This window comes from Dendronephthya gigantea, unplaced genomic scaffold, assembly GCF_004324835.1.
Source record: "Dendronephthya gigantea isolate DGI-Jeju-01 unplaced genomic scaffold, DenGig_1.0 000014F, whole genome shotgun sequence".
NCBI classification, from domain to species: domain Eukaryota; kingdom Metazoa; phylum Cnidaria; class Anthozoa; order Malacalcyonacea; family Nephtheidae; genus Dendronephthya; species Dendronephthya gigantea.
Window position 1 is genome coordinate 2,314,715 of NW_021163024.1, and position 18,788 is coordinate 2,333,502.

The window sequence follows — 18,788 nt, forward strand, 5'->3', positions numbered from 1 at the left end:
ATTTCGTTACGTAAATCAAGTCTTCTTTGTCAACATACCTCGAGAGGTGGATACATATTTATAATAACTTTCTATACAAACGTTATACGCACATATAACATGATATCACGAAATAATTCAGAACAAAGGCCAGGGTGCCAATGGCAATGGCTTGAGTATCCAGGACAGGCTGGTAACTGGAAGCTGGCTCCTTTTCCAGTAATTTGATCAACCATTGTGTGTTCTCTATACTTATATGGTTTAATTAATGGTCCAAATTTCGTGTGGAAATCAGACACAAATCAAATTAAAGCTGGAACAGTTAAGAAAATGTATCAAGTATCGGTCCTCTAGCGAAAATCTCACGCCAACGCCATTGCGATGCTTGTCGGCCTCCTCTTTCGCTCCGTGGCAAGAACATTGCACTGGTATCGCAATGGCGTAGTTTCAATTTCGACTGGAGGACCGATAGTTAACATGTCTTTCTCAACTTTTCCTGCATGGCTTGAATTTAAGTTGTGTTTGGATATTATCCTAAATCGAAAGAAATGACCGAATATTGATTCATCCTCTCAACCTTCTATCCCTCATCCTCATTTCTACCTTCAAGCCCGTGAATTTTACAAAATTTCTTCGCACAGTGAAAAGTATCATCATATTTGAACCTTTGCCTATTTATGTACATATATAAACCTTAATGAATGCATTAATAGCCACTTTAATATGACAAACATGACATCACACAGTGTGTGCAGCTCAAGTTACAAAAGACGGACAGTAAAGTCACTTTAAGTTTCCAAAAGATTTTACTCAGTTCACTTCGAAGTGGACTCGAAAGCTAGATTACTTGGGCGACTAGTTTGAGTGTTTTTTCTTCATTAAAAAGAATAAAGTATAGATAAGTATATGATTCACATGTCCAAAGTATTCATAATTGAGATATGGGCAGCCGGATTGAATCAATTAAGTTTGCTGTTTGGCTCTAACCTATGAAATATTATAATGAAGTGAGAGATTTGATAATTCCCGACCGATGAGGTACATGTTAATCACAATCCAAAGACTACGTGGAATAATCTCATTTAGGTACTGTACCTAGTCATGTGAAAAAGCATAGTGTAGCTTAAGGCAATTCCTTTTAACTTGCCGATTGGAATGCCGATGCTTAGTCAAAACGTTCTCCGAATTATCATGCTATAATTTCAAGGAATGTCAAGAAAGATTTCATTGCGGTCTGTTTCTACTACACTGCCATTGAATGGATGAATGAGGTTTAATTTATTTTCGAAAGTGTATTCCCATTAGTTTAACGCTGTTCTCCCTGGAGGCCCGGGATGCAATATGCGATTATTGCCATAAAATATTTATATAAGATCATATTTGGTGATTTTGGACTTTAATAGTATAGGCTGTTCAACAATCAACATTAGTAGCTATGTGGAAACTCAATCACTAACCTACATTACAAACAGAGAATAACAGGAGAAATTTATTATTTTGTTTTTTAAATATATGTCTCAACTTACTAAGGATCCATAAAGGATCCTTACCCATATGTCCAAGGGCTATTTTATATAACAAGCATTTGACAGTAAACCAATGAATAAGGGTTGGATTTTTTATAACTTTGTTTCTTCTTACAACATACTTGGTTAATAACAGGAACATTAGGTAGTGACAGATATATCGAAGTGGTAAAATAGTAATGGGGTGATATATAACATCCGATATATAGTTTAAATGAGGGTTTTCAGTTAAAGATGGGTTTTGAAGCCAATTTAGTAAGCTTTTTATCCAAACAGAACGCAGACATTGGCAAACAATGCAGTTAGGTTTTCCTATCTTTATGTGTGTTCCGCTGTGTGTACATACCGCTTGACTTCCTAATTGAATTTTTATTATTAGTGAACTAAATAATAACATTATATACTCTATCCACATTAAATATACAGTTCTAAACTGTTATTCTTGGCCACCTCCGTATATCTCTTAATCCCTGATCGGATTGAAAGTTTAAACAGAGTTTATATCTATATGATTAAAAGTTGCACAATTTAGATTAGTCACGCACATATAGTACATAAAATAAAGTTTTCATCGATGAAAACATTGGTAAATAAATGCTTCACGTTAGCTGTATTTCGAGCTCTATACAAATAGCACGAATACGATATTTGTCATTTTCGCGCGAAAACACGTATTATCCTCCAGATTTTGGCTCGAAATTGACGAAGAAAGCAGTCAAAAGCATAGTTTTTCACGATGGCGTAATCAAACAAAGCTTGCAGTCGTAGTCGTTGTCACCACTAAATCTCGCTATTAACTACAGGGCAGTTTGTTTAAAATTCCATTGAGTTATCATAGGTTGGTCATAACAACATTCCAAAGACAGACCACTCGGCACCTACCCACTGTTCAGAGGATTAAAGTTCAGATAAATATAGCTTATTCTATTTTTAATAAATCGGTAATTTAATAGTTAGATAATATGATATTGCACAAGCTATGGTAATAACGTGTATAAGTGAAAATACCCAGGAAAGGAGATTTACGGCAGTAATGACAAACGCCCCTGATGTCGTTTATAGCCTATAGGCCAACCTATAAGAGGTTCATTATTTATAAGTAGTTGAGCTACCGTACTAACATATATAAAGTACACTATTCCGAAAGGAAAGCCACATTTTTGCATTCCTAGAACGTGTTGTTCATCCGATCCTGTTTCCCATGGCCAATCTGTCTGCATTAGAGGAAATTAGTACTCAAACGTATCCAAATTTGATAAGCCATACTTCCCGTTTCTCTATTTATATATCAACTTCTCTGGAGTACGTCTCACTAAAAACAGCTATGTAGGCCCATTTCCCCTTTAATTTGTATACTCATTTTGATGAAAGCGAAACAGCGATAGATGTAGCTAAGATATGCTTAATTTTTTTAGACGGTAATAAACAGTTAAAATGACATTGATCATTGTTAAGCATTTAATTTGTAACTTGATATATGACAAGGTTAGATCTATGAGAAAATTTTTAGTCAATATACAATTGTGAATGTAAATAGGTTTTATACAAATATTTACATGAACTATCTATGCTGGCTATTCTTCCACCATAAACAATACAGTTTTATCAGGTCAGACGAACTTTAATTTTGCAAATTAGAAGCTCAAAGCGGTTTTCGCATTTTTTTCCATATAAACATGTACAACATTCACGGCTTGCATGCAGATTTTAAAGTACATTCAATGAAAAATCTCACTTGTACTAAGGCAAGTCACTAGTTATAAAGGAAGGATTGGAAAGTAAAAAAAAATCAGCTAAAATATCTTGGGTATATTCTGAATGGAGACTATTGGCTATAAAATTGAGGAATGAATAATTTCTGTAATAATCTCTTTGCGAAGGTTGACACCCACTCCCCCACAACGCTTGAAACTTGTTGAATAGACTTAACACATAAAACCAATAGACTCAACACACAAGCTTTATTTTACATAGGAAGGCATTGTGTTTGTATCGTGCGGTGCAGAAAAAAGCTTCTTATATAGAGCCGACTTACGACGCGAATAAATAAATCTGTTACGTCCATTTCCTTTTTAATGGCCCAATTCTCTGATTTCGCAGATCTTATTGTTCTTTTTGGCAACACCTGTCGTCTAGTAACGATTGAAGAACAACGGCCGAAATTGAATTAATTAATCTTTCTCTGTGTTCATACTATAGTCATGCATTCTTCTTCAAAAAAAATCATTTCCTTTCTCATCCGCGTTGCTTTGAATAAAAACAATGCTTTGAATCGTATCCCTTTGTTTTCTTCTCTAGTGACTGAAAAAGTGTAGAAGTGAACAAATCCTTCTTCATTAAGAAGGTTTGTAGCTGATTTGACAAATCCTTCCTTTATTAAAAAGTCTTGTAACTCATTTCACAACGTTCAACATTCACTTATTCTGAAACCGATTCTTCAAAGCACGAAGCTAATTGTCATACGCATGTATTCATGTGTTCATATATATGCATGCTAAAAATTTAATCCATATTTTCGGCTTCACCGATCTTCGGTCATAGTCGCCGCTTGCAACCCTATAGGTCGTATATCGTGTTATAAATTTTGAAGAAAATTAACTTACTGTTTAGGTCAAGAAAGAACTTTAGGGATTTAAATCTATACGGTGTTAATACGGTCTTAATTAATGAAGATTAGGAAATAATAACGAATGGCTTGAACATTTGTGTTGAAATGAAGATAAATCACTTTCGCTGCACTCTATAATTAGCAATGAATAACAAGCTTTACCATGTTTTGAAAATCCCATTTTAGTATATAAATGTGTCATCAATCTCATCTGCCTAAATTTATATTATCAGATATGATCGTGATACATCCTACAACTATATTCAAGGCAAAATCGTATTATATTACAACATTTTTAAGTCATCACATTTTGACGAAGATATCTATTTAATTAATTAAACTGCATTCCTCCTCATAACAAATCATGACAAGTCTTGTACTTAGAAGACTTGCTGTGTCACGACGCATGCATGAGTGTGTTATTGCATCTATATAGAGTGTTATTGCGTGGTAGAAGAATTAGAAAAACTAAATAAAGTATTTTATCGGTGAATGAACTCTCCGAAAAGTCGAGAAGCGATTTTTGTCTATTTTTAGGCTGTTGTTAACCACATTGGATGCGAAGTTGTTAGAATACATTGCCACTCTGTTTTTTATGGTTCTATATTTATACGTAGTTGAAACACGATGAACAGTTTTCAAAGTGGTGTCTATATAGAAAGTAGTATATAAATTTTGTTGAATTTCAACTCTCAGATCTGCACAATTGTTACTTTTGAATACTCTGGTATGATTAGGCCTATACATTACTCTGCACAATTCTTATCATGAATAGTATGAAACCAATCTTTGAATTTCTATAAGCATTTTGTACTTAGAAAACTTTTGACAGAAGTATCCATAATCAAAATTTAGTATGACCAAATTAAGAAGTAGCCAAATATAGTGCTGCTAAAATCCATGGGTGTGAACTTTATAAAAATTTTAAAGTTTTAATGCTTTTGCATACATCTGCAAATAATTTTCATCCAAAAGGTATATCCGGAGGAGTGTAAATATATGTTCGACGGATTAAAAATATTAAAATATGAACTGATATGTTTATATTAGTTGCGTCTTATAGCTACGCAGTGAACTCGAATAAGACTAGAACGTTCACTCTGTCGGAAGCTTGAAGCAAAGTCAGAGAGTGAACTTTCCAGTCTTAATTCAGTTCACTGTAGCCACGTAGGTATCTATTAATATTACAGAGAAATAAAAAAAATTCCAAATTTTGGAGGCAATACGTAAAATACCCCTGTTTACTCTGGCAATGGACTCAAATTTGTTTAAATCTTATTTCTTTAAATTTAAAAAAAAATTTAGAACAATCGAAATAAAACATACATGTAAAATAATTTGAAATATTCAATTGGGATGTCTGATCAAGTTGTTACATGACGTCTCAGCTGGATTACGATATGGAGCACCAGTGAACTACCAAGGAATTTGTTCGATCTTCTCGCAAAAATTATAAATGGGCTAAATTAATCTTTAATTTGCAATTGACTACTAACCTATTTTACTGCTAAAAGATTACTAAACTATTACTAAAAGATTAGGAGGCAAATTGGTATTAGCATGCTAAGGTTGCATACAATTCGACTTGTTTCACTTTTAAAAATCCTCTCGTTTAGTGTTTTCTGTTTTGTTATTAGTTTAATACAACTAATTTATTCGTGTTTTGTCTGTGGTTTAGATTCATTCCAACACAGCATGAGGCCGAAAAGATAATTAATATTAATTGATATCTACCATTACTCTTGCCGCTTACTCTTACAGTGATATAAGATACAGAAAAATACACATTTCTTCTTCCTCAATATTTAATACAGCCTATACCAAAAATGGATGACAAATGCTGTAAGCTTGTGTATTAAGCACTAAGGTGTGCCTCTAATAAATATTTTATTGGCAAGATTTCAATGCAATCGTAACAAAAATTGGAAGTTCAAATTTGGAAGAAATGAGACCATGATTAAAGCACGTACTCTTTGCGAACCTATTTTTTTTCAGATATTCCTAGTGGTATAAATATTCTTTTGCCACGCCAGACATTACTGCAAATATATATGAAAGCAATATATCATTAGAAAAGTAAATAGTCTAAGAAATGCTGAAAGGTTGTTCCTAGTTTATTTTCCCAAGGTTAGCTGAGCTACTGGATACTTGAATCCATCTTAGTAGGTGAATTTGAATCATAATTAAATAATAATCAAATGAATAAAAATGTACGTCGGGAGGAGCGTGTGAAGCAACAGGACATCTCATTATCAAGGCATCAAACATATGGTAAACTGATCATATGTCAGTGGTGAGTTAGTTCCAATTAGGACATCCTCCGATCATCAAAATTTCATTTAGCCTGCCTCAAGGTGAGCAAATATCGCCAAGTGATTACAAAGATTTCCTCAATTTATATACACCGAAAAAACGAATCTATTATTCTGACAATACGGTGCCAGCAGATTAACACACACAAGTGTGGTTTGTCATATCCCTAAGGATAATTATGAAATATTGAAGCGCTGATTACCGGTTTAATTTTCTATGACGAAATTAGTGATTATACAATAATTTAGGGTTATTATGTATGGAGGGAATTAAGGAAATGCTAGGCAGGATTGTTCTCACTGTCGCTAACAAAGCATGGGGGCTACATGCTTGAAAAATGATGCAGCATAGATTACAATAGGTTTCCATGCACAATAAATTGGATTTCACATAGTTGATAATTGATCTTTGGGAATAAACACGGTGGAAATATTGCGGTGGAATAAGCCTGTGGGGTGTTAGTCACGTGACACAACTTAACAGATTTTTAACCAAGCAAAAGAGGTGGAAAGAAGCGTGGAATATTATATTATACGTTGTTTTGTATTTGATCGTTTTCACATACACGTAGACCTATCATTATAATTAAAGGGTTGAAAGTATGATAGATTCTTGAGAATACACGAGGGGCCTACACCATGCAGTGAACTTTCAAGGTGAACAAGTTTGTTATGTAAATCACTACAAAGAAATACATAAGCTTTGAATGTATGATATGGTTTGAGCATGTAACCTAATCCTGGAAGATGGAATTGATGCAAACTCAATTAATTTTTCATCGCATAATTATACCGATATTGTGTGGCCGGCAGTTTTAAGGGCTTGGGGTAAGTGCTGGGGTTTGGTTTCAAGGGGTTCGAGTTTGTGGCGCGCCCCGCCCGCTGCAGGTTTTTCACTATGTACATCGTCGTGCGCTACAAATCTAAACACCTTGATGCCAAACAACAACACAGACTTCCAATTATCATGTCGCAATGCTCTTTATAATCACATTACTTGCCAAGAATAACCTAAATTGCCGTCAAAGATTCGGTTCATGAAATGAAAATACAATATGCATGTGTTGTAGAGTATATTGTCTTCGCAATGAAATTATAATGATTCATGAGTGTTTGATAACCTGTCCAGTACGTGAAAGTGTGGACGACATGTATGGCATATATATGGTTAGCCTAATGACACGATTCTGGAATAATCTGTGCAAATGTATATACAAGAGGGATTAGTTTTCCATCTGGTCGACAAATTAAGCGAATTCTTCTATTATTAAAATGTGTTAAAGCTAAAATGAAAGCTTGATAAATATTATGTTGTACTGTCCCTTAAGGCCAAGTATTACGTCTCCGGTGTGAAGGTTTGACTTCGCTAAACCATCCGCAGACTAGATGTAATTTGTTTGGAATTATTCTTATCACATATTGCGGCCTTTGTGGTAGAATGTCCTATATCCGCCGTAACACCTTTCGATGCGTTAATTCATGAAGAAGATAAAACGAATTTTCTAATACCAGATGCACTGCTATAGTTGAACTGACGATGAGATGCTATTTGCTGCAGAACTGTATGTTTGCAGGGGTTTTTTATTTAGAATTCTGTATAAGCAATATATTCAATCATCATGGAGAGTTTAAGCTTTAGAAATTCAGATTAACAGTGTTCTGGTAAAGTCATCTGACAGGTTATTATATCAAGAGAGTTATTGATCATTTGAATTTCATGTAACTGGCTATTCGTCGTTAAACGATGAAATTAAATACAATCACAGAATTCCTTTTTTCACCTCAATTTATAAATAATTTTGTTGTCAACTTTTGCATTAATGAAACTACAATAAAACATGAAAACGGTTTCCACCTTTCATTTTAAAAATGGCTAAGAAAACTCCCTAATTGATTATAACTATGTAATTGCTTTATGTATTTCTTTTGGTACTAGCTATATACAATTTGAGACAAATTATATCACATTTATCTCTTTTACATAATTAGAATTGCTATGGAAAGTGGCAAAAGGTTGGTTTAAAATACGAATTTTTGTAATTATACTCATGTCTAACACACGAAAAATCCCTGGACAACTTTTCCTACCAGCAAAATCGGTATGCGGCCAGTTGTTCAAAGCTAGGTTAGCGCCAACCCTATAGGTTAAATTTTAATTCAGTCTTTCAGTTTATATGCTTCTCAACCACTGTTCGTTTTATAACTTTCGAAAATATGACTTCTATCGGTTCACAAAATATTTATGAAAAAAGATATTCAGCTTTGTAAACAAGCGATTAAAAAAATGAATGTAGAGATTTGCTTTAACACAGGGTTAAGCTAACCTGCTTTTAATTTGAACAACTTGCCCCTGAATGCTAGAAATACTAAAATTTTGTATCAACAAATTTGAAGCGTTTGCGCATCATTTAATTAGTGTTGATCTATTTGCAACGGAAAATACATGATGTGGCACTATCGTTGTCCTAATATAGTGGGGCATTCGTTTCGACACCAAATTCCGATATCCAGAAGCAAAATACTTAAAATAAATGTATGTGCAAGAAGATTGAATCTATTACTGTATATTTGCTACTAGTTTTCCGACTATATTTGGTATAATAAGTCATAAGACATATTTGCTCATCATCTATATTGCATGCCTATTGTTCCTTGCCAATCCAAAAATAGCTGCGGTTATTGTTATGGCTGCTTTCAAGCAAACTGCGGAAGTTAATATTTGTCAAATTAAATCAAAACAAAAAATTCATCTAATGACACGTAATCGTACTTGCTGTCAGAAATCGCTGAAATTGATACGCGTATACGTTGTTTCAAAAAGCCTCGCCGATTTTTGCCAATTGGAAAAAAGAGATTCGAGTTCAGTGCAGCGCTAGCTGCAGATGAAATACAATAATTTGAAGTGTTGGGCGGGTATATCGCTCGAATGAATGACATATCAATAAAAGTGACCGGATTTTCCATCGACACCGACCATCTGTTTAGTGCAGATGAAATAATTGAAATAAAAACCACAATTCAAGACTTTTAACACGAGCAATAATTTCCCAGAATTTTTTCCCAGGTATAAATTTGATGATTCATTCAGGAAAAAAGCGAAATACTACAGTCAATCATGACTGGGATGTTTTGAATATAGGTTCACCGAAATTGACCTGCCAGAATTTGAAAAAAACAAAAAAATATTGCAGAAATCAAAAGTGCAACGAATTTAGTGCAAAGATAATTATTTTCTAATATCTTCGAAGTTCCTTCTCAGTCGACTGAAAAGATTACGCGAGACTCCGTGGAAAATTGGATTGAGGATTATCACGTCCTCTTGAATATAACAAACTGATACTTGCGGATTATGGACTAATGTTAATACCCTGCTTTTAACATCACGATTTTGTCCATCATTAAAACAAAACGCAGGAGCAGAATCATTGTTTTATTATTGTATGTACTCTTAATAGCTTCTATATTTCGTATTGTAGACACTTGTGCATGGATTGGATCTAAAATTAGCCTGTCCACATATCACCACATTTGTATACAGCATGATACTGGTTATAAAATCGATTTTCATTTTGTCACTGTATTAAAGAATTATCGAAAAGTCTTTCTATATTGCATTCATACTCACTGTCAGACTTGACATCAGTACTATAATCTCAGTAATGCAACCGCAAAAGAGGAAAAAACAAGAGCACTTGACTCGCATTTTTTTTAACATCAAATCTTTATAGTGCAAATGCTTAAAGATGGAAAATTTGTGAAAAATACTTGATATGGCATATTTAGAACACCTTCTTCCTCCTTGACATTTGTTAAAAACTATAGTGCAATAATCCAAGTATATATTGAATTCTTTACGATTTTTTACGTTTTAAAAAGCTCGATGCAGGGAACCGCTATCAAAATTAACTTGAAATATTAACTATTAACTTTGAGAGTGAACATCACTTATTCTAGAATAAACAAAGCCGATTCACAGGTTAAACGACTTGCCCAAGGGACAGTGACTATGGCCATTAGCTACATACAGTGCCCAGGGACATTTTATTCTTGTGCATAAATGTATTTGTATTTACCACATAAATGTATTTGCCAAAATTTTGGTCAAACTTGTCATTTTTATCTCTCAAATTATGCTTAGTTACAAATACGTACCCAGCAGATATGAAACAAACATTGTTTATAATTGATCAAAACAGATCAACTCCTGTAAAGTTATTTCGCTACAATTCATGACGAAAATAAAAGGCGGAGCACTTTATCTGTACAATCATCTTTGATAATCACAGTCGACATTATCCAGTGTTTTTAACACTTAGTTTTAGCACATAGTTTTAATTATTTACTATTTTTTTCAAAATAAAACGCGGCTTTGCAGCTATGTTTGAAATATTTTCATAACACAAGACTCTAATGATAAGAATTTTAGAATATTGCCTGGAGCGTTTTTTCTCCGCGGAAGAAATAATCGCTGTTTTAGAGACATAATACTACACAGAAGTACCTCAATAACCATAATTATGCTAATGTTGATCGTTACGCCTTTTCGGCAACTATTTCTGTCTATCTTAGCAGTAAAGTGTTTCAATAAAATTACTTGCTTTTGATACTTTTCGCATTTAAATATTTTGTACAATATGTATAAATATATGTAAAATTGTGGTTTAGTAACTACCTGAGAGATATTAAAAAAATCCCAACGTCTGGACCTCGGGGCTTTATCATGAGGAGAGATAAAATGAAATACTTTTGCCGAAGGCTTTTGGAGGCGAGATTTGTTGTATATTTTAGGTTGCTCAGGCATATTTGATGAAAAATTATTCGCATCAGCAGACACTTCCACACGGCATGAACACTGCTAAAGCTTTATCACTCTTTACATTGTTGCTTTATATTCTTTGAATTAGGCGTGGAATATTCTAGCAATCTCGTTTTTAGCTTTGAAATAACAATATTGTATTATAGTACATATTTCTCATGTCAGTTATACATATATTTAGCGATGGGGGTGTGCACGTGCACTCTATACGCATCGTATAAACCGCGGAATGTATTTTTTTTACCATCGTAGAATGGCAAACGTGTATCTCTAAATCTCCAACACATCAGTAACAAGTCAACAGTAAATTAACAAATATGCAAACACGATACAGAAAACATAATGACAATTGTATCTAAACAGCTATACTTACAGAACTCGAATGTTTTTAAATCTTTGGAAAGTGTCCTTGGGGATCTTCTTAATTTTGTTGCGACGTAAATCACTAGGAAAAGAAAGCAGCAATGAACAAAAATGTGAAATTTGTATGTTTTCCTGTATAATTGGCATTGCTCAATCTAAAACGCTCTATGGTTAGGTGCGACCAGTATAAGATGGTTACTTTTTTATGCACAATCAAAAAGCCCATATCTTAATGACCTAGACGTCAAACAAGCCATTACTTTATGATATGTAGCTGTATTTTGTAAGCTACTAATAAGCTACGATATTACAAATTATTTTAGTCGCGCGGAGTTTTTTTGCAACATACATAATGTCGTGTCCTCGTAATGGTATTATTTAGTAAAATCATGCTACAAGTGGCTGATAGTTGTGGCGTGTAGGGAGTATTTTTTGGAAGCGGGGAAGCCTACCACAGAAACACCATCACGAATCAGATATTCTGCTTATTTTCGTTCCCTGATATTAAAGTAAAGTTATTTTTGTAAGATATAAACCAGAGAAAACGCTGCATGATGGACTCTTGGCTCGCGTGCGCTATGTAAGAGGCACCGAAGTTGTCTCGGGTATTGCGTTCGAGTTTCACTAGACGCGCAAACATACGTATCAACGTCCATTACAGAAAAGCCGATATATTTATAGTAAAAACCAGTATCTCCTCTGCCTAAGGGATAAATTAAAGCAATTGTCGTTACGCATTGAAAGTGTTAACATGAATAGCGTTGTTATCATTGCAATAGTGACTGAAATATGAAAAGAGTGGGAGTCAAAAACTGAGATGTGTCTTAAATGATCTGGGTGATATCGAAATACGCAATTGAGCGCTAATGCAGCCATATCGAAGGAATGCTATGTATTCAAATGCATTCTAATGACAACGCCAAACGCGCTTGGATTCCTTGGAAGGCGACGCAATTTATGCGCTTGCATATTACGGAATCGTTGTGATATGCGAAACCGCATTTCATTACCAGCTGTCCTGCTACACCGCGTGCTTCATTGCGCTCTGATGTTTTATTTCGCATGGAGAATTTCCTGTTGACCGCGCAGACGTACTGCTTGAAATGCATCAAACAGCCGACGCATTGTTTCATAAACCTTGCGCTTTACAAACTCAAACATATTCGTCTTTATAGACATCATCTTTATAGACATTCAAATTGTGAACACTTGTGACCGAATGTTGATATCCTTAATTTAGTATCGTAATAATTCTAAGTTGATGGTTTTGCGTTTAATCCACATAATGAATTGTAAAAAAGGGCCTAGTCTCTCAAAGTCGGTGTGTGTAAATGCCTTCGCTGGCGAAATATCCCGAATAAACAAGGAATTCAATTGTGATTGTGATAACTAAACTAACAACGGCATAATACAAACTTGCGACATCGTGAGTAAATAAATATATCGGAGTAAACTCAATGATGTATGTTGAGCCTTTCTAATGTTAGACGTCTTCGAGGTTATTACCATAAATCAAATAAATGAGTGAAACTTTCATAGATTGCCATTTGTTAGGTCGGGTTAAGCTTTTTCCCAATTTAATGGTCTATAATTTGCGTTGGTAATATGACCAGATGGCGTGTACTATAAGTTTACCAAGTAGTCTTCAATTATCGATAAGTATGAAATGAACCTAACAAATGGCAATGTGTAATTTGTAGCCAAGACAAGTGTTCGCTATGCGCAATAAGTGTACTTTGCTTGAGCGTCGAATGATAATTGAACAAGTAGCTGACAGCTGACCCTGCTTTGAAAAGCAACAACAATCGCCTTACAATTATGAATTGAACCAGATGTTACTAAGATAAAGATTATTGAAAAGGATTGTACGATTTTCCTTGTTTTAAACCGTTCTTATGAATACTTACACACGAGTAAAATTCTCCCATGGACAGTTAGGTACTTCAGTCAGGCTCCTGTTTGAGCAATCCACTTCCCAATCCTGTTTCTCGCCATAATATGAATAAGTATATTCGCAACGGCATTCTGAGCAACAATTACTTTCCATTTCATCGAGCTTACAATCCTTTGAATTACTCAACACATATACAATTGAACAGAAGACCAAAAAATGTCTTAGATACGCCATATTCGACACAGAGATTCAACGCACGCTGACGAAGCGACTAAACACTTTGCGTCGAAGCTGTTTCCATCGCGAATGATTAACCAATCCTTGACGAAGTCTGACTGGGATAATGCCAAGCATGAAATACGAGAGAGGAAATGTAGAGGTATTAAATTTCTTTACAAATACCACTTAGGTCTTAAAATTGACCCCTGGAATCCAAGCTGAACCTCAGCCAATCACCTTTCGCATATGTTGGCTATAATTAGACTTCATAGGAATGCTTAAATATATTAATGTAAACTAATCCTAGTATCTTGAGGCCATTTTGATACTTTCCGCACATTTTATAAAAACGTAATTGACAGATTCGTAATGAAGTTTATAACTGCTTATATCCTCTCCAACATTTTGTGATTTAGTTTTTTAAGGAAACCGCGACTGGTATTCACCGTCGCTATTTGTAGAGAAGAAAAAGTTGTAATAATGATTTTGACCACCCGTGCCAAAAGCATCATTTGATTGATGACAGCATTGCTGCTCTTAAAACAAATTTACTTGACACACGAAAACAAAATATGCGGTTAAAAATAGCCTGAAACTCGCGCAGCAATCTCTGTGTAATTATTTAGATACTGAACAGCTCCGTTGAGATTTGGTCAAATGATCTATAATTCGGGTTAATTTATATCCACTATATTATAATAGACATTCATTATATGCGCAAATATTCATTTCATATTTGATAATTTGTCTCATACCATGGTCGTTCATGATGGAGTTTTCAGTTACGGCAAGATGAAGAAATCATGCATACTCTCAACCCGCCCTTTTATTCAATATATTGTAACGGTATAAAGTAGCTATGCGAATCTTCTAAACGTTAATTGTAGGCGAATAATATTAGATAACAATCGCTATATATTCCGGAGTGTTAAATAATATATCTAGTTACTGGTGGTGAGCGAAATAGTATATTGACAGAATTATTTCTTTGTAAACGTGTATCTTCGTATTTCTAATGCCAGATTTAGCTAAATGTTCTCTCCTTACTAAATTGGCCTGAGACTGAGTGTTATCTTTATTTTCAATTGACTGTAGTGAAAAATATGAAAAGATGGCGGGCGACAGACGGACTTAATAAGGTAGTTTATCTAATCGTACCAAGCTTTTGTTGAGGGAACTGCCACATAGTCAGTCAAAGGAAAACTGTATTCGACGTAATATGCTTATCACATTATACCAGCCACGTATATAGAAATTATATACCATAATTATGCTATATCGTCCCGAGCAAAGTGAAACTGTCAAATATGATTTAAATCTAAAACAAACAGTGAGCTTAGTGCTTAAATCCTTTCGACCGAGTAAATTTCCTTCGTTCTACATGCAAAGTATACACGAAATCATTTAATTATCTTAAATGATGAATTTATAACGTCACAAAACCGATTTTCGTATAAACACTTCTCTGTCATGTTCAGATCGCATTGAAATCGTTCCTGATTTGGGTCGAATATATTAGACCAGTACCTTACAGTCAGATCAGGCCGATATTATTTGAGCAGAATATCACAATTTGTAAAAAAAATTACAAGTTTCAATTGTGGTATACCTTAAACGCGTATACGGTATACCTCAGTATGCGTATACCTTCGGTGTATAAGATTTTCAACGCGTGGAAATAGACGCATTTGTAGGAATATAACTACCAACACTGACATGCATAAATGAATATTTTTAACTTTGTTGTAAACACTTCTTACACTTTTCTCAATACAGTTTACATTTTCTGTGTAATAAGGTTGGCTGAGCTGTTAACGGGTTATCATTTATATGATTTGTTACAAGGATATTTTTATCGCTTGTTCGTTATAACTAATGCTGTTCTGCTGTGCAAATAAATCGCCATCGGTTGCCGTGTGCGTCTCAATTGCATAGATAAAAGCATATATGGAAAGTTCTAAGTTAACATGTGGCATATTTAAAAATGCTCGGCTTTTTACTGTTCGTCCATTTATGGGACTGAAATATACTGAAAATAGCCGCCCCCTATAGTTAGTCAATCATCTAACTGCTCGTGGACGCTTTTATATTCCCTTTCCATGGAATGTGTTTTGGTTATTCTGACAAAGCGATGAGTGAATCTCCGGGCACGTCAAAACGTGAAATCCTAAAATTGCAAACGGAATTGCTAAATTCATGTATGAATGTTGTTACAAGTCTGTTTCATTATACCAAATCTGGCTGGCGTTTCAGGATTTGTTGACAAGGGTAACCATGAGGTTTAGTAAACTTTGTGAACATATTGTAAAACAGTTGTAATAGCTGCATACCCAGGTGTAACTTGTCTGAGTTGCCATGCATTCGTCGGCTTAATTTTAGATTTTGGTGCATGTTAATGAATAATGTCAGTCGATGATAATTTGAGATGACAGTTGTCCTGTTTTCAGTAAACTGCCTGTTCTATTGATCGCAAAAACCCACTCGCAAGCGCACTGAAGCGCTTGCATTAAATCAAGATGAACACAGAAAGATTTTCATAGGATGAGAACAATCGCGAGGGACAAGAACCTTAGGAATTTCTCGCGAGTTTTCAAAAACCAAATCCGGTTGACATTCGTACGAAAGTCATGCAGTATACATATTCCAGACATTAGTCTATGCAACAAAATACATGACGATATGGGACCAAAAGTCCGATTTGCTTGCGCCAACATAAAATATTTGTTATAAACTTTAAGGCATCTGCCTTCTCCACTTGGTTTAAAACTGAACCCATGCACGGAGGTTTTAACTTTAAGGCATTAATACACGAGTTTTTTTCCTATAATTGAACTCCGTTGAATATTTTAAGTTGACGTGACCCTTCTTTAAAGCGCGTATATAGCCCGGTTTACACTACACTTAATTTATCGGCACGGCACGGCTAAAATGGGTACCCGCGTGCCCTTTTTATTCGCGCCAGCCTTTGTATAATGATAGCCTGAACTGAAGACTAATAAAATTGGGTACGCGTACGCATCTTAACCGTGCCGTGCCAATAAATTGACTGTAGTGTAAACGGGGCTTATATATGAGCCATGTTGATGCAGTCCAACTATAGAATGATACCTAGAAATGAGCGTGCCATTTTTTTAGCTGAAATTCTAGTCTTTGCCAACCCTACCAAGTTGATGTCAAATTAAAAACACGTTTACATCGCTACATTCAGATCCTTCACACGGCTGAAATGGGTGACCGTACTAATTTCTTCCATTTTCGGCCTTTGTATTCCTATATGAGCAAGGGCAACAATTTTAATAAACAAAATGTAGGGCAATAAGGGCGTGTAAACCGGGCTTAAAGTGCAAATTTGCGTAGGAAATATCTTGAGAGTGTGACGCAAGCTAAGGACGCAAACACACGCAATCACTGTGGCACACTGTACGACTGTATCTTACACAGTTCCTGGTGTTTGCTGGGTGCTTTTTCCACAAAATGGTGCTTTTTCCACTGTCTCACTCCATGTATTTTCCTAATGTTTTTTGTTCCGAGATTTTCAAATTTTCATATTTTCATGTGTGCACGGAACTTTGTACCCCATGAAAAAATTCCTACACACAATAGAATGACGTGAGCAAAATAGAAAGAGATAGAGTGAATGCGTGTGCTTGCGCACAGTATTTAGCTTACGTTAAGTGACGTTACGACTGCATGTTCTCCACTGTTGCGTTTTAATATGTGCGTACGTGATACACACGTAAAAATTTAAAATCATTTCCATGATATACTTATGAAATTAACGATTGAATAGATTCATAGGGTTGGATTCTGTTAACGATTTGTTGCGCTTTTTCTGGCATGAAATTGATTATACAACAACTTAGAATGTTTTAAGCTTTTACGTGCGTGACTGCGTGCCCGTACGCGCATAAAACGTGACAGTGGAAAGCAGCCCTTACGACGCTCTCAAATTTTAGGAAGTGATGCAAAATCAAGCACTACAGTTTACAACATCGATCAAGCGTTTGTGTGATATCTCTATTATTATGTGAAAACTCAGAAATTAACTAAAAAGCACTGGCTTCAATACCTCTCTTTAATATTGTTTTATCAATTAAACCCCCATTAAACGTAACGTTAATCAATAAACCGACCTCGGACCTATTACCATAAAACCACGGATCGCGTGGTCTGAAATAAAATTTTGGAATGAAGTCGACATACGGCTATTGATACGATATTTTTTCAGCTTAGTAAATAATCTGCTTTACATATGTTCTATGCCTACTGTAATACTCGTATTTTTTACCCATGGCATATACCTATATACTAACTGATTTACAAATAACTAAGTTATATAAGGCGTCTGTTTATAATAATGGCTCTGAGGTTCACTTATTTAGCACGAAAAAAAATAAAAAAATTAATGGGATCTTTCGTTTCGGCTTTCTTGCTTTCACTCTATAGAAATTAACGTCTAATTTGAGGAATTTTTTTAATATTTTCAATTCTTGACTATTCCGTAAAAAAATCTTGAAAGAAACACGCCAAAAAATCTGCTCATTAAAATTTAGTTAAGGTTGCTCAGAGCACTCTAAAAAATTATGTGTTCTGAAACACACCTTTTTTGTCCTCAATTTGACACACCGTAAGGTGTGTTGGCACACCTTTAGGTGTGTCATTGTGACACACCTTAAGGTGTGTCTTCAGTTTGTCACGAAAATGACACTCCTTATGGTGTGTTCTTGGAAAGGCGTGTTTTTAAACACACCAAGATGTGTTCTGCGACCCATCATGACGTGCTCTTTGAAACACAAAGGTGTATTTTACAGCACACCATGGTGTGTTCGTAGACACAATCATTCCCTAGAAAAAGTTATATACCCAAGTTGTGTTATTAGATGCCCTGAGTAACTTTGCATGGTTAATTTACGCAGAAGGTAATCAATTTGCAAGCAGGAAGTACTGAAGTTATATAACTGCATGCAAGTTAAAAAAATGCAATAATCAAAATTAGTATTTTAATATACTATAACTTTATGGATACATAATGCAATAAATAACGTTTCAATCCAATCTGTAGAACAATATA

The 18,788-nt window shown here is 34.8% G+C and overlaps 1 protein-coding gene across 1 annotated transcript in view; it reads right to left on the reverse strand.

Annotated features, from left to right (window-relative positions):
- The window catches only part of LOC114519799 (lutropin-choriogonadotropic hormone receptor-like), a 32,580-nt gene extending 18,706 nt beyond the window's left edge, over positions 1–13,874 (reverse strand). The window contains exons 1-2 of the mRNA XM_028539975.1: positions 13,512–13,874; positions 11,615–11,686 (exon numbers count right to left, since the gene is read on the reverse strand). Coding sequence (XP_028395776.1) covers positions 11,615–11,686; positions 13,512–13,732 — 293 coding nt within the window. The 5' untranslated portion in view covers positions 13,733–13,874. The remainder of the gene's footprint in view (positions 1–11,614; positions 11,687–13,511) is intronic.
- Positions 13,875–18,788: the final 4,914 nt, after the last annotated feature.